Raw genomic sequence first — 22,134 nt, forward strand, 5'->3', positions numbered from 1 at the left:
GGTGATGTTATTCTCTCAGTTTTTCACTATCAGTATTTGGTGATGCACTAGCTCTCACAGTCTTCAGGAACTATTCACATTCTTCCTACCCTCTTCTTCATAGACCTCCCAGCCTCCCTTCACCACCCAGAGACCCCCCCCCCCAAAAAAAAAGACCCAGAGACCTAAAGACCTAAAGAGCCTACAGACCCAACACCAAAGACCAGGAGACCAAAGACCCCTTCAAGTGGTTGTCAGGGGAATTTATACTGCCAGGCCAACCGACATTTGCCCCTGGCTCATGGCATCTGGGAACATTCTATGCCTTCCAAATGCCTTCCCTGTCATTCAAGGTGGCATCCATCATTTCCCAGGATGTGAATATAACAGTATTAATACTTTTAAGAGCCTCAAATATGAACTCAATCTCCTTCCATTAACTTTTAAGTAAAACTACCCCCTTTTTTAACTATATAAATCTATGTAAGGGGAGATGATAAATACCCTTGGGGAATGTCAGAAACTGTCATTTGCAGACCATTTTGACAATGAATCAGAGAAGCAACAGGTCCTTAAAGGATGCCTGAGCCTTTCATGTCAAAAAAGTACCTCTGACAGAAGGCTGACCCTACTTTTTATATTTCTGAGCAAGTTAAATACAGATCAATCAACTTACTATTCTTTAGAATTGCACTATAACACATTTAATAATTCAGTTTACACCAGTTCACAAACAAGCATAGATATGTACCATGTACTATGCTAGGTGTTAGTTATACAAAGGCCAAAATGAAACTAGTCCTTGCCCTTGAAGAACTTATTCTAGGGGAAGGTGAGAGATACAACAGGTATACAATGACGTTTATAGAAACTATATAAAAAATAAATACAAAAGAATTTAAAAGGAAGAAAGCAGAAATTGGGAGATCTGAAAACCCTTCAGTTGAAGGACTGAGGACAGAAAGAAAATGGTGCCATGTTCATAGAATGTTTTTGATTAGCCTTGTTTCATTGACCCTTCCACTATAAACTAAACTTCAGTCAGAATTTGGATTGTTGTTGTAGGGAACTGGAAAAAAACAACTGGGAAAACAAGGACTCGCATTTACAAATTCACATTTGCAAAAGTTCAGGGACTAAAACCTTAAAGAAACCAGCTAACTCATTGAAATATAAAATTGAGCTCTTCTTGAATAATCACTTCAAAGTTTTGTGAATCCTCACAACAGAATTTGAGTTTAGTCTCCCACAATACCTAATTTAAAAGGAAAAGAAAATCTATGTTCAATAGCTCAACCAAAAATTAGGTCAGAGGAGGTGGGAGGTTCGAGTTGGGAGGAGCCTTTAAAGGGAATCAGTTTGGCTGTAATGTCAGTCCAACAGTAGAATTAATAGATATTCTAGGCTATAACTTGCAAATCTTATTTTGCTTTCTTTTAAAGGGAAAGAAGTTTGTGGTTGTTTGTGTGGCAGGTAGGTAAGAAAGGTAAAAAGGGTATTAGTTTTCTTTCTTCTTAAATCATTCAATCAGAAGTGGTACAAAGAAATGAAATTGACAGCCATGTATGGAATTTAGGCAGACTAAATGATTTTTCCCTAAGTAATATCATTTAAAGGCCTTAAAATTTTATCTGATTTAATACAGCTAAAATCTGAATTTAGGATAGGTTGAATCCCATTTCAGGGCAGTTACACAGCACAGTATACATTCAGGAAAGACTTGTTTTCTTGAGTTAAAGTCGTGATCCTATGCAAGTGACTTAACCCTGTTTGTGTCAATTTCCTCTTCTGTCAAACCAGCTGGAAAAGGAAATGACAAACCACTCTAGAATCTCTGCTAAGAAAACCCCAGATGTGGTTATGAAGAATCCAACACTGCTGAAAAACGTCTAAACAACAATAAGACTCCATTTTCACATTGAAAGAGGCAATATCTCTGTAGCCTCTATCAGCTGCTAAAACATGCAATGTAAATTTTGTAGCCTTGTTTGACACTAAAGAGTGGCAGACCATCGTAAATATTCTTAGTGGCAGGAATTACAAAGACATCACTAAAGGAATAGTCCCTAAAATAAAAGGATTCACAATATGGCATCTAAGCTTTTTGTTGCTCATGATTTTCAGGCAGACCAATGAATCTTTTACTACATGGCTAATGTGGGAATATGTTCTGCATGACTTCATATATATAACTGCTATATTTTTTGCCTTCTCAATGGGAAGGAGAGGAGGTAGAGGGAGAGAATTTGGAACTGAAAATAAAAATAAAATGTTAAATTAAATTTTAAAAAATTATATCCCATGGCACTAGGTAAAACAATTCTAAGCACAAGGCATGTCTTCAAGATCTGGGTACTGAGGGAGATGACAAGAGACTTTAATTTTGTTTTCCCAAAGACTTTCATGATAATAGTGGAAGTCAGGATAGCAGAAAAGAAGCTAAAACAGCCTTGGGAAGAATTTAAAAAGAGAATGGGAGAAAGGGATGCTTAACTGAGGCCAGCTTCCAGGCAAGGAATCTAAATAATTAAGCTCTCAAAGTCCCTCCCTCCCTCCAGGCTATTATCAGTCAGTCAATATTTTAACAGTATATTAGTATAATTTATTTCCTTATTAATCTTATGTATATTATTTTAGTGCTTTTGAAATACTTATCCTGAGCCATAGACTTTACCAGAATGCCAAAGGGGCCCATGACATTTCCCCCTGCCCCCAAAAAAGAAGACCTTTTGGCTCTACGGTTATCATTCTTATACTGCCTACATAGGCAGTAATTTATAATAATAAAGATAACAACAGAGATAATTATTGGCATTTATCTAGCCCTTTAAGGTTTCCACAAGGCTTTATAGAGATTATCTCCTTTGAGCTCACAATAACTCTATAAGGTACTCAAGGCAATATTAGTCCTTTTTTTTTTTTTTTTTAACCCTTGTACTTCGGTGTATTGTCTCATAGGTGGAAGAGTGGTAAGGGTGGGCAATGGGGGTCAAGTGACTTGCCCAGGGTCACACAGCTGGGAAGTGGCTGAGGCCAGATTTGAACCTAGGACACACAGCTGGGAAGTGGCTGAGGCCAGATTTGAACCTAGGACCTCCCGTCTCTAGGCCTGGCTCTCAATCCACTGAGCTACCCAGCTGCCCCCATTAATCCTTTTTTTAAGAAGTGGCAGTTGAGGTTTATGTGACTTGTCCACTGTTGCTCAACTCCAAGTCTAGTATTCTCCAATTCTGGGCTGACTGACTGACATAGCCTAAGGGAAGGGATTGGAGAGTCTGGATTCCTTGCCTTTAAGGACTCAGTTAACCAACTCAGTAAGATAAGAATTCATCTTCTTTTTCAGTTCCTCCAGAGAGGTTTTTTTTCAGCTTCTTTACTCCTATCTCACCCTCCACCAGAGCCACAAAAGCCTTCCTCAGGACAAAAATGAACTCCCACGGGACCTCTTCCTCATAAAATCCAGCACCAGGGAAATGCTTTGCCATGTTCATTTCAAATGACGATGTATTTTAGAAATAAAATGATAAATTCCCAAATTAGAAGATCCTTTCTATACAATTTGTAAAGCTTATGAAAAGGGATAAGGAATTCAAGATGAGTAGTGTTTTGTATAGGAATTAATATTTCACTGAATAAATTCACTTAAAATAGATCCTAAACACCTTAAATAAGAACAAATTTCAAAGAACGATTATAAAGTCCTGGCAAGAAATTGAAGACCAAAGGGCACAATTTGTACCGCTGCTATTGGAAAAACACCATCTGGACCAGAGACCAGGTTGACCTTTTTGGCTGGCCTTTCAAGATCGTGCTGCATATCCTCCCATCCCAGAGATTATAGATCATCTTGTTATCCACCCTACTGCTGCACCCTCTCCCAAACCCATCCCTCCTCTGCTTTCTATGTCTTGCTCTGGGAAAAGAAATTAAGCCAATAGTGTCACTGCTTCTGGAAAAGGCATAAAAATGGATTGTCCCAGGGTTCTGGTCAACATCACTGTGACTTATCCAACAAAAACTCCATTTCCATGGGGGTAGCTGGGTAGCTCAGTGGATTGAGAGCCAGACCTAGAGACCAGAGGTCCTAGGTTCAAATCTGACCTCAGTCACTTCCCAGCTGTGTGACCCTGGGCAAGTCACTTGACCCCCATTGCCTACCTTTACCACTCTTCTGCCTTGGAGCCAATACACAGTATTGACTCCAAGACGGGAGGTAAGGGTTTAAAAAAAAAAAACAAAAAACTCCATTTCCTCGTCATCAGTCTTCTATATGTGCTGCATCTGTCAGTGTGAACTCCTTAAGAACAGGAAATTCTTCACTTTCATTGTTGTATTCCCAGAATACTAGCTTGGCCACCGGGTCTTAATTAGTGTTTATCACTCATTCATTCATTACATACAGTGGATGTTTACAACGTGCTCATTGAACTGAACAACCTGATGGAACTTCTGCAGACATCATTTCATTCTGACTGAATGGTGGCACTGGAATTAGAACTGGAATAATGATGCCTCAGAGAAGGGTAAATAAACAACTCTATTGATCATTTTTACAACTATTTTTTTAAATTGCACTTTTGATTTCATCAGGGTAGGGAGTTCACCTTAAAATACTCCCTCTGCCAATACAGATTGGCACTTGCTATTACAATTCATACTCGTAGGAAGTTACCTTGGGTGCTGAAAGTCCATGAGGCTGGATTGAACTGAGCTCTTCCTCAAACTCAGGTCAAGTCTCTATTCACAAACAGGCTGCCTCTTGCTATAATAGGACTTCATTTAAAAAAATGACCATTCGAGTTCATTTTTTCAGAGCCATTTCTGAGGACAGGACATTAATTGTTCTATGTGAGCTGCATGGAACTGAAAGATCCACCTAAAAACCTTCACCTCAGTGACCTGTCTGGACATGGCCTAAAATTCCTCTAATTAGATTCCCTTCCCAAAGACAAGGTCTTTTTTCCAAAGGATCCATTATAGTGCACAAAGATTTTTCTGTGAAACTCTTTATGATATTAAGCCAGGAAAACTCTGGCATGAGTGCTGAAGACTAGTCCTCCAAGACCCACAGCCATTTCTTAAGAAACAAAGAGGCTGGGGCATGCCACAGGGTGGCTCAGTGGATTGAGAACCAGGTCTAGAGACAAGAGAGGGCCTAGGTTCAAATCTGACCTCAGACACTTCCTAGTTGGGAGACCCTGGGCAAGTCACTTCACCTCCATTGCCTAGCTCTTACCACTCTTCTGCCTTGGAACCAATACCTAGTATTGATTCTAAGACAGAAGGTAAGGGTTTAAGAAAGAAAGAAAGGAAAGAAGGAAGGAAGGAAGGAAGAAAAAAAGAAGGAAAGAAAAGAAGAAAGAGAAGGAAGGAAGAAAGAAGAAGGAAGTTTGGGTTTGTCTTTACTCACCTTAGGCTTCCTGTTATTCATCTTCATTTTAGATGTTAGGAAATATATTTCTGTTTTCCTGTCCAAGCCTCAAAGTAGTGGGATAGGAAGGGAATTGAGATGAGGTAACAGAATCAGGAGATTTTAAGAGTTGGGAAGGATTTTAGCCATTATCTAGTTTAGGGATTCCTGAATTTTTTTTACATCATGGATCCCTTTGGCAGAAAGTAAATGCATGAAATACATTTGGTGCATTGTAAGCAGTATAGGGAGTCAGAATTTGTTTTCTTTTGGCCCTATGAGCTTGAAGGTCTAAAAAGGAAATAGGGGAAGGGAATTAGCATTTATTAATCACCTACTATGTTCAGCACTTTTTTTTTTTTTAAAACAAATTAGCTCATTTGATCTTCACAACAACACTGCAAGGGAGGTGCTATTATGATTCTCATTTTATAGCTGGGGAAAATGAGAGAAACCAAAGTTAGGTGACTGGCCCAGGGTCATACATCTAGTAAGTATCTGAAGCAGGAGTAGAACTCAAGCCTTCCTAAATCCAGGCGGCTCAGTACTCTATCCACTGCATCACCAGCCCCCTCTAATTATTAAGATATATTTCTTTGTTGAAAAGAAAAAGCTTCAATTTGATTCAATTAACAGTCTCTTCAAGAAATTTATCTGAACTCAGGATAATAAACTATATTTTAAGTACATTAGTGTATTTTCATGTAAGTGAAAGTTAAACTGCCATTACTTTTTTAGCAAAAAATAATTGCCTCATATACCCTGAGGCAAGACATCATTAAAAGTTTCTATATGCAAGTTTATAATTTAGCTGGTTGGAGAGACTTAGCTCAGCCACTTACTATCTCTCTGGGTTCAGGAAAATTAGCTAACCACTCTGGAACATAGTTTTTCCATCCATAAAATAAGACTTTGGACTAGATTCAATTGAACAACAAGCATTTATTTATACTCAAATGGCCTCTATGTTCCTTTCTGGTAGCAAATTTATGATTCTGTGAACTAGAGTTTGGGTTTTCTTTCCTATTTCAGCAAAAATTGAGATAAAAACGTAAAAATGATAAGTATGGTCAAATGAAAGATCCTTTGCCCAATCTGAAGATCATTTATCTAGACAGAGAAACTGAAAGCAAAACAGGGTGGGATAGTTTCTCAATGTTCTCAAAGCTGTCTGTTGGTACTACATTAAAAACCTCAAGAAGGAGCTTTATCCTGTCCTTGTTTTTCTTCAACTGAATGCAGATCAAACAAACCTCTCTTGTGTCCCTTTATATCCTGTCCTCTTATCCCTACCAACAAATCTCCATTTGTTCTATCTTTCTTTTTACTTGACACTAATCTTACAGGTCTATACCATCCTTGTGCCTTTTCTTCTATTTATTGAATACTATCTTTTAGGGGCAGCTGGGTAGCTCAGTGGATTGAGAACCAGGCCTAGAGACGGGAGGTTCTAGGTTCAAATCTGGCCTCAGACACTTCCCAGCTGTGTGACCCTGGGCAAGTCACTTGACCCCCATTGCCTACCCTTACCACTCTTTCACCTATAAGTCAATACGCAGAAGTTAAGGGTTTAAAATAAAAAAAAAAAGAATAAAAAAAATACTATCTTTCACAAATTTGACCTCATCAGAGATGCCACCTCTGTACTGTTATGAGGAAGAGTTTAGACATTTAGTGAAATTAGCACCCAGGCTGTCAGGCTGTCAGATAAGACCTGAAGGTTCTAATGACATAATAGTGGCAAGGAAGGAAGGGATTTCCTGAGAGATTTTGTTATGACTGAGAGAGCAGTTGGATGCCGAAAAACTCTCCAGTGAAGAGCCTAGGAGAGAGTGGATTTGTCTTCTAGAAGAAACACCTGTCTGTGGGAAATTCAAGTTGAGCAGGAGGATCAGACTTGGGTGGTAGACATCCCAGGCTGATTCAAGTTCCTTGTTTTTACTCTTTTGGATTAATTTTGCTGAGGACCTGTGCTGGATCATCACTGGAACAGAAGTGAACTCAAGTTGTGAGACATCCATTCACCTTCCAGCCTTTTAGGCAAATCCATGCAGCCTGGGTTAGAATAGTGTAGATCCTGACCCAACTCCTAGGTCCTGAGTTTTGTCCTTAGATAACTAGGTTAAGGTGACCTCCGTGTCATTTGGAATGGTTGTAAGACTCTCTCTGCTACAACTTTCCCTGACACCTCCCACTTCCTTTGCGGAGGTGTCAGAGAAGGTATAAAAGGGAAAGTTTGGCACCTTTTCCCTTGCTGGACCCTGGAAGCTCTTCTCTCTATCCTGGAAGCTGAGCTCACTACCCCTGAGCTCTCGCTAGCTCTCTCTACACTGGAGCTCTCTCTACCCTGGAGCTCTCTCTATCCTGGAGTTCTCTCTCTACCTGGGAGTCTCTCTTGCTGCTCTCCTGAGAGAGGCTCTCGGACCCTGATCTCTGTCTAGGCACCTTTTCCCCTTTCTATCTACCTCCTAGTTTCCCCTAGACCAGTGATTCCCAAAGTGGGCGCTACAGCCCCCTGGTGGGTGTTGAAGTGATCCAGGGATGTGGTGATGACCATACTTTTTTTGTATTACATTCTATTCTGAGTTCAATAAATAGTTTCATAATTTCCAGGGGGTGCTAAGTAATATTTTTTCTGGAAAGGGGGCGATAGGCCAAAAAAGTTTGGGAACCACTGCCCTAGACCTTCCCTTTCCTAATCTAAATAAAACCTAACTATTAAAAACCCTAAAGTTGCTCTCTGACTTTTTATTTGAGATTTGAGCCCCTGGAGAGCTCTGATCAATTTCCCCCTGCCAGGGCTGGGGACTGCTACCTTCCTTTCCCTTCCTCTCTCCTTTCTCCCATTCTTCCAATCCTCCTACCTTCCTCATTTTCACCTCCCCCCCAACACCTCTCTCTATAGCCCTTACCCTTTAAAGTCATAATTAAAAAGTGTTTTTAACTTACTGTTGTTTCTTTCCCATAGTAAGTAGGGTATCTCTGGCTGATGTAGTCTGAGTGTCAGTTAGATCCCACAGCTTAAAGTCACTTATATCACTGGCTTTTCCCTGGCTGAGAGATTGTCAGTTTAACTGTTCAACTGCCATTTCCAAAACCTCACATCCGGGTTTTCCTGTGTTTACCTGTCAGTTATTCCTTGTCCAAGCAGTCCTCCTTTTCCCCTTTCTCTAAACCCAGTAAACCCAGTGTTTTAATAGTTATTCATAAAAGTAATTAGTCCGGTATCTTTAGATGCGTCCCAGTTTTCCCTTTCATCAGGATCACCTGTGATGATACTATCAGGCCCTTTTGCATCATTTTTCCTTTCAAACTTTTTTGGCCATGGACTTTTCTTTTTCTTTTTCTGTTTCTTTTCCTTTTCCTTTTCCTTTCCCTTTTTCCTTTGCTTCCCTTCCCTTCCCTTCCCTTTCCTTTCTTTTTTTAAAACATTTTTTAATATTCATTTTTAACATGTTTACATGCTTCATGCCCCTACTTTCCCCTTCCTCCCCTCCCCCCCCCCCCCATGGCCTACTCGCATTTCCACTGGTTGTAACATGTGTCATCAATCAAGACCTATTTCCAAATTGTTGATAGTTGGATTGGTGTGGTAGTTTCGAGTCCACATCTCCAATCATCTTTTCTTTTCTTTCTTTTCCTTTCCTCTTTCCTTCTCTTCCCTTCCCTTCCTTTCCCTTCCCTTCCCTTTTCCCTAGTTTTCAAAGGCTGATTTTGCCTTTAAGTGGTTTCTTTTTTTTTTTTTTATAAATTCAAAGTGACTATCATGGGAAAGGTTAGTTACTCAATCGAGGGTTGAGGAAATTAACATGTTGGGTCAGGGACTTAAAATTACTTAGTCCCTCTTATTTAGCATTAAATGCAATAATGTGTACGGAAGGCTATCCAATCAACGTGATATGTTGATGATGATGACGATACCTAAATAGAGATAATGATAATAGCTATTGACATTTATAAAGGCTTTAAGATTTACAAAGAGCTTTCCATAGTCATTTGAGGTCTTAAAGTGTACACACTTACCCATTCCTGTCCCAGCTGGTGCAATTTCTCTTGAAAAAATTTCCAGTGCTTTCTTCTGTTTGTGTTGTACTGCCAGCCAGAGAACAACTTCTCGGGTGCCCTGTTTACAAATGTCAGAAATTACTGAGCAGATCATCCAAAAGAGTTCCAACCACAATTGCATCCCACTCCAAGAAAACTGTTGCTATACTCTACTATGTAGACACCTACTTTGCATGATTACTGTATTATATGACTATTATAACAAAGGTAACAGTTTCCCAAGTAACACCTTTCAAACCCACAGAAATGAACTCTGTCTTAATAATGATAGCTAAGAGTTACATAATTCTAACTATTTATCTGGGCTGTTTGTGCCCACCCTGAGGTATAGTCTTCTGAGATCATGCTAGTCTGATCAGCTGGACACACTGAATATTGACCCCAACATGGTGAAGTCATTTTAATTCCCATTTAATTTCAATTCTCTTTTACTATGGACAATAACCACATAATATTTTAAGGTTTTGTAACACAACACAACAAAACAAACAACCCTTATCTTCTGTCTTAGAATTAACAGTAAATACCAGTTCCAAGGCAGAAGAGAGGCCAAGGGCTAGGCAACTGAGGTAAAGTGACTTATTGTCCAGGGTCACAAAGCTAGAATGTTTCTGAGGTCATATTTGAACTCAGGGCCTCCCAATTCTAGGTCTGACTCTGTATCCGCTGAGCCATGTAGGTGCCCCATTACTTAAAAGTTTATAAATCATTTTACATTTTTTTCATTTTATTCTCACAATTCTCTAATATGATTATGATAGCTATTATTATTCCCATTTTATAGATTAAGAAACTAAGGCAAAAAAGGATTTAAAAGCTTTTCCCAGTACTACACAGAAAGTAAGCCCTTGCAGTAAAATTTGAACCCAGTTATTTTAACCCTTATTAAAATATTTATACTTCATTATAACGATTGCCTCAAACTCATACAAAACTGATAAACTTTCCTATTGCTTTTTTACAGAAAGACAGAATATTTCTTCTTGGCAGGTAAACAACCCTACCAAAGAATTTTAAGACTAAAAATATTATTAAGAAAGGAGTCATAGGGGGCAGCTGGGTAGCTCAGTGGATTAAGAGCCAGGCCTAGAGAAGGGAGGTCCTAGGTTCAAATCTGACCTCAGACACTTCCCAGCCGTGTGACCCTGGGCAAGTCACTTGACCCCCATTGCCTAGCCCTTACCACTCTTCTGCCTTAGAACCAATACACAGTATTGACTCCAAGACTGAAGGTAAGGGTTTTTCTTTTTTTTTTAAAAAAAGGAGTCATGCTATAAGAAATAATAAACAAGATGATTTCAGAAAAACTGGAGAGATCTGCAAAAGTGATGAAATAAGCAAAACTGAGAGAACATTGTACACGATAACAGCAATATTGGAAGATGATTATCTATGAAAACTTTGTTACACTCAGCAGTGAAATGATCTGAGACAATCCTTAAAGACTTATGAAGGAGAATGCTAGCCACCTCCAGAGAAAGAACTATGGAATTGTCTTTCACATCAGTGTATTTATGGTTTTATTTTGGGGTTTGGTTATGTATAAGTTTGCTTTTAAAACAAAAACCAATATTGAAGTGTGTTTTGCATGCAAACTAAAAATAAAATAAAAAAAAGGAGTCAATATAAATTTTTTTTCACTACAAGAAAACAAAAATTATAAATATTCTAAGGAAACTAATATAATTTTTAAATGAAGCCAAACTCCTTATTTCATTTGCTTATTGTTATTATTATTATATTATAATATTATATATGTTGTCAATCACCTTTTTTGTTGTGAAACTTAAAAATAGCAAAACCTTAATTCATTCACATAATACATAATTTGAAGCAACTATTATAACTTAATTTAGTGCTCTATTAATACAAAATTAAAATTTGCATTTAGATGCTAGTTAATTTAAAAATTTTTTTCTAAGGGTTGGCATTTTGAATTATTTAGATTAGAAAAGAAATTCAACTTAAAGAAATTACTACTTCAATTCTTATCTGTATAATTTCATCTTAATCTATATTGTATAGTCCTTTTCCCCCAATCAGCCTTCTTTACAATTTCCTCATATCTTTTTTTACATTTAGAATATGGAAATAAATGTTAAGGAAAACATTTTTTTAAATTATGGTTCCATAGCATTTGGTTAAGCAGTTAATTTTTAGATTATTCCCCATATGTATTAGACATGTATTTTAATTGTAATTCGCAATTGAAATAGATGAGGCTATTCATTAAAGTAATTTAAATGGGATTATAGCTTATAGTTTATTTTTAATGTAAAAATTTAATAGATAAAAGCAATTTGAGATTTTCAGTGTTGTAATTCAGGGAATTTTTTTTCAAATAAATGGTTATAACCTAAAAAATTTTTTTTGAACCTCGGTTTCTGCTCTCTGGGCCAAAGGCTCTACCTACTATACCACACTACCTTTAAAAGTTATAACAAACTGTGATGCAATTTCCCCTCTACTTGATTCTGATAAATAATTATACTGCTTCTCTAACTTGAACTTTTATATTAATACAGCTTAATGATGGTCTCTCATTGTTATAACTCACTTGTGCTTATCTTTAATGAGAATGAGAGTTTCCTTCACTTTTATTTACATGATTCCTAGTGTCTTGCTTCCTGTAGTTGTTGTATTATAAAATATGCAGCTTATTTTAAAAAGTAGCCTGGACAGTAGGAGGAAATCTAATGAAAAATTTGTTTTCAATAATCTATACGAAGATAATTATGTGTTTTCACCATGTAAATGAACTGAATCTTCTAGTTCAAAATACATATATATGTGTAAAACAAGTCAGTAATGACATAGTATAAACAATCCCTCCCTTCCCCAATTGATACATTTGAATAATAAGACCTTCCCCTAGGCTGAAATGATGCTAGAGTGGGGAAGCTGTATAGAGGGGAGTGGATGGAAGACATGACTTCTAGTTCTTGCTCTGATATCAAATGATTCTTGTACTTGAAGAAGGTCCTTGAAACCTCACTTTGACTCAGTCTCCTTTTCTGTAAAATGGGAATAATGTCATTTGCCTTATCTCTCCCTCAAGGTTATTATTTTGAAAATGCAAACAGCTGTCCACATCTACTGATGAAGAATCAAGTCCCACCCAAAAGTAAGTCATAATGATTTGAAAAAATCTGATAATTGCAGACTCTTGCTTTTCACCTTTCCCTTCATGCTTTGCTCTGGCTCTCTCTGAAGCCAATTTGGTAACCAATTTTGCCTCTCCCATCATCTGAAGATTTGACAATTAGGATATGAGACCAAAATGAAGTACATAGAAACAAAGTGATTTATTTCCTTCATTGAGGCATATCTTTTTTAAAGATCCTTCTTAACAATCTACATTAAGTTGACTTCCAAGACAGTCTCTCTTAATGTAAATTACATAGCCACTAATTATAGTCAATAAGTATAAATTACAGCAATTAGAGTGCCTGGAAACTAAAAGAACACACATTTCTATGTAAAATAAAATATTTACACATTTACATCTGCTTCCTGTTTCTGGGTTTTATCAAGCATCAAATATTTCCCATACAGTTCTAAAGAGCCCTTATGTTTACATCTGATCCTTCCAAAGTTCTTGCCTCAAAGTAACATACAAGAATCTCTTAACCTTTTGGATACTATAATCAAATGAAAGGCATTTTAGACCTATTCACCCTTATAAGCAAAATGTGTAGAACTTCTAGATCTTCAGAAATCAAGGTGCTTTAAAAATGAAATATTTTAAAAGTACTGGCTTGGTACTTGTTACAATGTGTAATAGAAGAGTATATAACTAGATGGGAAGAAATTCAAATAATCTGAACTGATATGATCTGTATTTGAAAGGAGTAGGATGAAAAAGAAGGGCCTTCATAAGGATTTATGGGAAAACAGAGAAAAGCATTGCATGGGATGAGAAAGTCAAGATGGGTTTTTATCTGTACCATTGAAAGGAAGTATTGACACCATTGAGACAGTAACTGAAACAAAATCTAACAAACAATTTACTTGTTCTCATCAACTTGACTAGTTATAGTTCTATATTTTTAAGAGTTCAGTTCAATTATTTTAAATTAGAAGCTTTTTTTCTTTCCATCTCTAGATTTATTTATTTATTTCCAGCTTTCTCCTCTCCACACTGTAGAAGGCAACATTCAGCCAATAGATGTGTATACGTAGACTTTGTCTTTTGCGCTTCCATTTTTCAGTTCATTTTCTGGAGGTGACCATTCACAAGTTATTCTTCAAATATTTTAGCCACAGCTGAATATAATCTTTTATTAGTTCTACTTGTTTTCCTCTTCATTATTTCATGGCTTTTTTATGTTTTAAAAAGTTTCTTGATATTCAGATCAGACTCTAATACTAACCTTCTTAGTGTATTCCTTAACACCTGGCCCATCTACAAGGCAGGCATTTGGTAGGCACCTGCTGAATGAATGCTGAATGAATGGACGAATTCCTCTCTTGATATTGTCAATTTTCAATTTTTTATTTCTAATTTAATTGAAATATTCAAGACAAGAAGTAAATTAAATCATAAAAATAACCAAATTACTAGATATGGACCTAAGTGACTTTTTTTTTCATTTTTTTTCAAACATTTATTAATATTCATTTTTATCATGGTTACATGATTCATGCTCCTCCTTTCCCCTTCGCCCCCCGCACTCCCCCCACCCATGGTCGATGCACATTTCCACTAGTTTTGTCATGTGTCCTTGATCAAGACCAATTTCCAAATTGTTGGTAGTTGTATTGGTGTGGTAGTTTCGAGTCCACACCCTCAATCATGTCCACCCCGACCCATGCGTTCAAGCAGTTGTTTTTCTTATATGTTTCCTCTCCTGCAGTCCTTCCTCTGAATGTGGGTAGTGTTCTTTACCATAAATCCCTCAGAATTGTCCTGGGTCACTGTATTGCTGCTGGTACAGAGGATGGACCTAAGTGACTTTTGCATCTTAAATTTAAAAAGTTTTTGAGTAAATTAAAGATAGAAATAAACTTTATAAATGTTATGAACTAAAATGTAAAGCTAGAATAATACATACATAAAGAAAAGTTAATCTGCATAGGACTAAATATCCTACCATTTTGTCAGTTCAATTCATCAAGTATTTATTGAGTATTTGCTATATAACAGATATTGTGTTTGGGGCTGGCTATGAAAATACAAAAATGAAACCAGGAGTGTGCTGGCACCAGTCTATGGGGCTTTTGAAAGCTCATTGTTAAATTTTCTTTTTACTTTTTTTAAACCCTTACCTTCTGACTCAGAATTGATACTAAGTATTGGTTCAATGGCAAAAAGAATGGTAAGGGCTAGGCAACAGAGATTAAGTGACTTGCCCAGGTTCACATAGCTAGAAAGTGTCTGAGGCCACATTTGAACATAGGTTCTCCCTACTTCAGTCCTGTCTCTCTACTCAGTGAGCCCCCCACCTGACCCTAAATTTTCAATGTGAGTTTATACAGTGGAAATGGACAAATGCAACAAATCAGTTCTCTGATTTTTTTTTGTTTGTTTAATTTATTTTTAGACTTACTCCTGTGATGAAAAACATTACACATTTTTTTGGAGCTCTAGTTGTTAACATTGATCCAAAAAGGGTAAAGGGCCTATTTTTAAAAATATTTATTTATAGCTCCTTTTGTGGTTACAAAGAATTGTAAATTGAGGGTTTATCCATCGATTGAGGAATGGCTGAACAGTCTATAGTATATGATTGTTACAGAATACTATTATGCTATAAGAAATGCCAAACAAGATGATTTCAGAAAAATCCTGAAAAACTTATATGAACTGATGCAACAAAAAATGAGCAGAACTAGAACATTGTACGATCATAGATAGTCTCAGAGGTGAAAAATGTCATCTGCCCTTTGAGAAAGAATTGATGAAAAGAACTGACTGCAGACTGAAATGTACTATATTTCATACTCTTTTGATTTTTTTATTTGAGATTTCTTCCACAGAATGGCTAATGTGAAAAAATGGTTTACATGATTGCACATGTAAAATCTATATCATATTTCTTACTCTCTTAAGGAGGGAGGAAGGTGGAAGAGAGAGAGAGAGGGAGGGAAGGAGACAATTTGGAACTCAAAATTTTTTTTTAAATGCTAAAAAATTGTTTTTACTTGTAATTGGGAGAAAAATAAATTATTATTTAAAAATTTTTTTTAGTACATCTCTACCCTCAAGGTGGTTACATTCTAGTAGAAGAATACTACATGTGTTTATGTGTGCATGTGTGTGTTTGTGTGTGCATGCGTGTGTGTGTTTAAGTACATTGTAAAGTCTGGGGAAAGAGAACTCCCAGCCATGTTGGTAAATATATTAAAACTTACTGGCTCCAATATGACAATGGAAATAGGAAAGGCTGTGAAGAAAAATAGATTGAAAAAAGATATTTCACCCAAAGTCTTATAGACTATTAAATAAATTAATTATTACCTGGAGACTATTGGCATTTGAATGAAAAGAAGCCATTTGCTCCAGAGAAGCTCAAGTGGCTCATGCCAGCTGTTCTTTGTTCATCATCTAACTACCCAATAGTTTAATTCTACATTTGCCTCACCACAATCCATCCTCTCACTCCTTCTCCCCAGTCCCATCCCTCTTAAATGAATTGGATGTCATGCAAATGACATGAGGTTCTGGAAGCTGTCACCTATATGTAACTGGGATAAAAAACATCAATTCCATAGTAGAGTCCCTCTTACACCACTGATACCCAATTTCGTAAAGGTAGGTATTAGCCCAGGGATCCTCCTCTACAATGTCACCCTGGGAACCTTGACTTCTGGATTAGAAAGAAGGCAATTACAAGTTTAACTTGAAGACATGATACAGGCAACAAGACAGAGGGGCATAATGAGTTCCAGATTTTAAACAATATAAAAAGGGTTATCATGGGTCTGCCTGGGCTGCCATCTGTGCTGCTATCCCGGTAAAGCACTTTGCGAACTTTAAAGAACTTTATAAATGCTAGTTATTTCATTCCCTATACTTGTGACTTTATAGGCCCAGTCTTTTCCTGTTCTATTTTCTTTTTATTTATCTGTGTACATTTTATTTTCCCTCAAAGGAACATGAGATTTGTGATGGCACGGGCCATTTGTATTTTCATGTTTTTGTCCCTAGGCCTAACTAGCTGTGTGGTACAAGTAGGCATTTAATAAATGTTTATTGAATGAATGAGAAGGACTAGGCATAGAGCTTAATTGTAGTGAAGATGTAGCTTCTATGGTCTTTTTCCTCTAATCACCAGACTGGCAGGAATCTAAAGTTGTAGAGTTTACTTGTCATCAGAATAGCAATCACTGTAGTCCCTATATCTTGGAAAACACTACTGATCGGCATTTCAGGTGGCATTTTTATGGTGATTTGAATGAAAACCACATATATGAGATATAAGAGCCTGTCTAAAGTCAGTCCCAATGATCATATGCAATAAAAAACAGAGAAGAATGGACACGTAGGTAATACTCAAATTAAATCTCTCATACCTACCAGGGAAATACAGATCAATGTTAGGCATGCTAAAAAGAAATAATGCTACCAAAATTTATTGCTACAAATCAAAGACCCTTAAAACAGCCAAGTGGATCTATATATTCAACGCTTTTATACCTGGGATTGATCCTTTTTTAGTCGATTCAATTTTAGTCAATGGCACGAAGACAGATAATGCTTTGAGCATCTTGCTATGGAATCCCTTGGCTACTTCAATGAACCTAGGACTGTCATCTAAAAACACAGAGGATAATCTGAACACTCCTGAGCACCAGAAGCTACTTACCCCACCTAGGCTGGCTTTTGCATGGGGCCCATATGTTTCTTCAGCTCCTAAAATCTGAATGTGAACGGCACTATAGTCTTCCAAGCCCAGCTCTTCAAACATAAGGCGAGTTCTACCAAACAAAAAAAAGTTCTCATTTTAAAAACATCAAAAAGCCCCCCAACAAAAACTGCATTGCAGAGCAATATCCTTAGGCCTTTGCTTGGGGTGCCTGACAAGACTAATCACGAATGGTGAGTGACAGAGTCGGAGGTGCTGGCCCATTTGGAGACACTTGGGAAGCCCACACTCCTCCTAATTCCAGTTATTTCTGCAGGCTCTTGCTACATCTACTGCCTTCAAGAGTACAAATTTTCTGCCTCTAGCCCAGGTCTGTGGTTGGATTATCATTATTTCATCATGCAAAGATAATGGAGTAGCAGTAAGAGTAAGAAAAATAGTAAAATCCAGTATTCTGGCTGCCACCACTAAAGCTGGATTTTTGTCCCCTTTCCCTCAGTCTATACCCTTGCTACATCATCTTTTCATCTACCTTTCATTCCTTCCTTTTGCTCTCAAAGAGTTTACATAATATAGGGGAGATAAGTATATATAGAAATTTATATGGCATGTGTATGAAGTTAATAAATACAAATATATCAAAGTAGTTAAAATAGAGAGTATTTTGGGAGCAAGAGCACTAGCAGTTGGGGGATGAGGAATAGAGTCTTGAAGAAGATAATGATTGAATTGCATCTTAAATGAAGAAAGAGCTTCTTTGGGGCAGTTAAGGAGGGAGAGCATCCCAGCCATGGGTGGAAGGGCCAGTGAAAAGCCAAAGAGACAGGAGACAGGGCATCATGTGTTGATGAACAATTTACTTGGATCAGAGAGTGTCCAATGAAGCTGGAATAGCAGGTTGGGGCCAGACTGTGTAGGGCTTGAGAAGCTGAGCATCTCTCCGAGTAGTCAGGTCATAAGAAGTCACTGCAATTGATTAACTAGGGTAGTCACAGGATTTATGTTTAAGAAATGCTGCTTTGGCATCACTTTGTAGAATGGACTAAAGTAGAGAGAGCCAGGAAAAGGAAACCAATGAGTATGTTTTTGCAGTAATAAAAGCGAAAAATGATGAGAGCCTCCAATGTGTAAGTGAAAGAGATGTGGTGGAGGTAGAAATGGCAAGATGGGGCCACTGATTAGATATATAGAATGAGAGAGAATAAGGAGTTGGGGATAATGATAAAGTTACCAATGTGGAAGACTGGAAAGATGGTTGATGTCTTTGACAGAAATGGGTCACCCAATTTGAAATGTCCAATTGAAAGAGATAAAGGACTGGCATTTAGAAGAGAGACTGGGGCTGGATGCATTGATCTGGACACCATCTGCACTGTTAAACTCACAGGAACAGAGGAGGTTACCAAGGGAGAGTGTGGAGCATGAGAAGAAGAAAGCCTAGGATAGAACCTCATTAGAACATCTCCTTGGCATTCTCTAAATATATAACAGATGACATACAAATCAGGATTCCCTGATTCTGTTAAAGAGATGATGTGAATGATAAATCTTTGATGTGAGAAAGATCTCTTTGGTTCTAAACAGAATGAGATCACAGACTGTGTTCCCATAGAAAATTATGAAATAAATTCCCATCTCTGAATACTCTTGAGGGGAATAAAACTGTTCTAAGATGGTGTAAGTGTATTCCTGCTTTGATAAACTAAATGACCCTTTGGGATTTCTTTGGATGCTCCTAGAATTGTGCACAACTATGTGCCCATATTTTGTCTTATGGAATGTGACTCTTGGACTACGAGAGGAGACTAGATGTGTCTTCTTTATTGGGCTCATTTAACAGAATGGTTTCTGCAATACTAAATTTATTTATTTATTTGTTTGTTTGTTTGTTTATTTATTTATTTGTTTGTTTATTTTTTTTAACCCTTGTACTTCCGTGTATTGTCTCATAGGTGGAAGAGTGGTAAGGGTGGGCAATGGGGGTCAAGTGACTTGCCCAGGGTCACACAGCTGGGAAGTGGCTGAGGCCAGGTTTGAACCTAGGACCTCCTGTCTCTAGGCCTGACTCTCACTCCACTGAGCTACCCAGCTGCCCCTTGCAATACTAAATTTAAATGATCTCCATAAAGTCAGGTGGTTTGATCACTCAATTAGGTGAAGTAAGGTAGTAGTAAAATAACATTCATATTTGAAAACTGTAGAGGGATGCCTTGTGCCTCTATGCTATAGTTTTGGTGCCAAACATGATCAGGCAGCTAGGTGGTCCAGTGGGTAGAGACTTGGGATTGAGTCAGGATGCTTTCAATTAAAATCTGACCTCAGATACTTACTTCAGCGAATGCAGCAGAGATACTAGCTGTGTGACCTTGGAAAATTCACTTAATCTCTGCCTCAATTTCCTCTAGTAGAAAATGGGGATTATAACAGAACCTACCTCCCAGGGTTACTGTAAGGAGATGACACGAGATATTATTTTTAAAGCACTTAGCCCAGTGCCTGGCACAAAGTAGGAGATATGTAAATGCTAGCTATCATCATCATTATTATTAAACAAACAAACAAAAAGAAAATGCATATGTCTGTATCAGACACCAACCTTCTCAAAATACTTTCAGCTGTCCGCCTTCCTTTTTCTGTGGCTCTTGGACCTCCTATTGCACAGACAGCAGTTGCTCTGAAACCATCCAGGTAAGAAGCACTTACCTATTGACAAAGTATTATACGATTAATCCAAGGGACTTATCTGTAGTTAATAATAAAAATAACCTACAATTGTAGTACAGAAACCTCTTTGGTTTAATTCTAATAACAAAAAAGAAGCAGTCTATCCTAACTATAAATAGCTAGTCTCCAAGTCACAAGGTAGTGCATTGGGATGATTCATTTAGGGGAATAAAGTGTTTGGAAGAGCCTACGCCTTTAGGGGCAATGTATCAGACTCTGGAAATAGCCATTGCAAAGAAGATGGATGGAAATGGTCCTTTGGGTCTACTCATCTACAAAACCAAAATTAAAAACCATGAAATTACAGAGTTTCAAAAGCTTTTTAGAGATCACCTGTCCTAGAAGATGAAACAGAACTTCTTCATTAAAAATTAGTTACTGGGGCAGCTAGGTAGTACAGTGGATAGAGCACCAAAGCTGCAGTTGGGAGGACCTACATTCAAATCTGGCCTCAAACACTTCCTAGGTGTGACAATGAGCAAGTAACTTAAGCTCAATGACCTAGTTCTTATCTCTTTTGTCTTGGAATCAGTATTTAGAATCTATTTTAAGAGAGAAGGTAGTGTTTTTTTTAAAGTTAACTAAAAATTAGGAATGAATTTTTAAAAATTTCATTGAGCCAACAGCAAAAATAAAATTAAAAAAACTTTATAAAATGTTTTCATCAATAAAAGGAAGTGTGAGCCTGATTAAGTTAACTACTGATGAACTCTGAACTTAGTAAAGATTTTTAACTATGCCATTGCTTTTAAAGCCCTAAGAAAATTTATCTTTTCTCTGTATTTGAACCAATTATGTTTGCCATTTTGTAAGTAATCTCATTACTTTATAAAAATCTTAACATACATTGATTAATTCATGTATTTCATACACTGCATGGAAAGAGTCTTTCAGATACACACACTGTGTCCACTATAGGGGGGTGTTATTGCTGAGTGTAAAAAAATATTTCACAAAGACACACACAAATATTTACCATTCAAACTAAATCTTAGAACGCAATGCTAGGTCTAAGGTTCCAGGATGCAAAAATTAAGTTCGATTATGCTCTATAATGATGGCAAAATCTTAACTCTAAGACAATCACAGTTAACAAAGTCAAAAATATCTCAAGGAGGATGTTGAAACTCTTCGTTGTTTATTAAAATACCAAAGAGCAGTAAATTTCAATTTTTTCTAGAAGAAGGATAACTTTTATTTGAAATGAAATCAATGACATGGTTTTACTACTGTATACTTAGTATATGTTCAAGCTGATGCACCTTAGATGACATTTCAATTTAATTCAATAAGCATTTATTAAGCATCTACTACATAGCACTGTGTTAGGTACTTGGAACTCAAAGATGAAGTGAAAGATAGTCTGTGCCTTCAAGATGCTTACATTCTGTTGTTTGTAATGAATTAGAAATTTCACTATTTAAGTGGTGTTTTAAACACCACCCAGGACACTGTACAATTTGGACACTCTAAATATGTTTTTGGCAATGATGGTTTTATATATGGGAAATTTGCAGATGTAATCATTATAGATCAAAGTTGTTCATGTCAATTTTTTATGAGTCTATATCTGTTCCCTCTCCTTGATAATTTCTAAATGAGAAAGAATATAATCAACCTTTTATGTTCAACACTGCTTCCTCATTTTTATGACCATTCTCAAATTATTATTTGATGGAACTAGCATTTTTCCCCCATTGGACACATTCACAAATGGAATAAAAAGAAGAAAAAGTACAGTATTATAAAACAATGTTTATTATTTGACTGTATGTTTTTTGGGTTCTATTTAATAACTTTATGAATTAAACATTATTTTCAATATTTTAAAAATACATATTTTCTATATGCATTTTCTGTTTCCCCATCCACCACAATTGCCGTCTCTTAGACTTCTGTTTCATTTGTGAATCATGGAAAAATGGTTGTGTAGGCTAAGCAAAATAAACTGTTCATTTCCATACCCCTAGCCTTTGCCAAAAAAAAAAAAAAAAAAGAATTCCTGCACTCAGTAAGATTATGTGTGTGTTATGGGGATTGCCAAAAGAATTGAGTAATTCACCAACAAGTTCAGCTTATTATGATGCCCAACTGTGGGGAAAACCACAACAGATAACTTTACTCAAAAGGACATTCTCTAGAATAGTG

At 36.9% G+C, this 22,134-nt stretch overlaps 1 protein-coding gene across 1 annotated transcript in view; it reads right to left on the minus strand.

Moving 5' to 3' along the window:
- LOC123251170 overlaps nt 1–22,134 on the minus strand; it is a 137,868-nt gene that overhangs the window by 68,781 nt on the left and 46,953 nt on the right. Inside the window, exons 11-13 of the mRNA XM_044680357.1 lie at nt 19,859–19,965; nt 17,263–17,374; nt 9,413–9,512 (exon numbers count right to left, since the gene is read on the minus strand). Of these exons, the coding sequence (XP_044536292.1) occupies nt 9,413–9,512; nt 17,263–17,374; nt 19,859–19,965 (319 nt within the window). The remainder of the gene's footprint in view (nt 1–9,412; nt 9,513–17,262; nt 17,375–19,858; nt 19,966–22,134) is intronic.

This window comes from Gracilinanus agilis, chromosome 6 (genome assembly GCF_016433145.1).
Source record: "Gracilinanus agilis isolate LMUSP501 chromosome 6, AgileGrace, whole genome shotgun sequence".
In the NCBI taxonomy this organism is placed as follows: Eukaryota; Metazoa; Chordata; class Mammalia; order Didelphimorphia; family Didelphidae; genus Gracilinanus; species Gracilinanus agilis.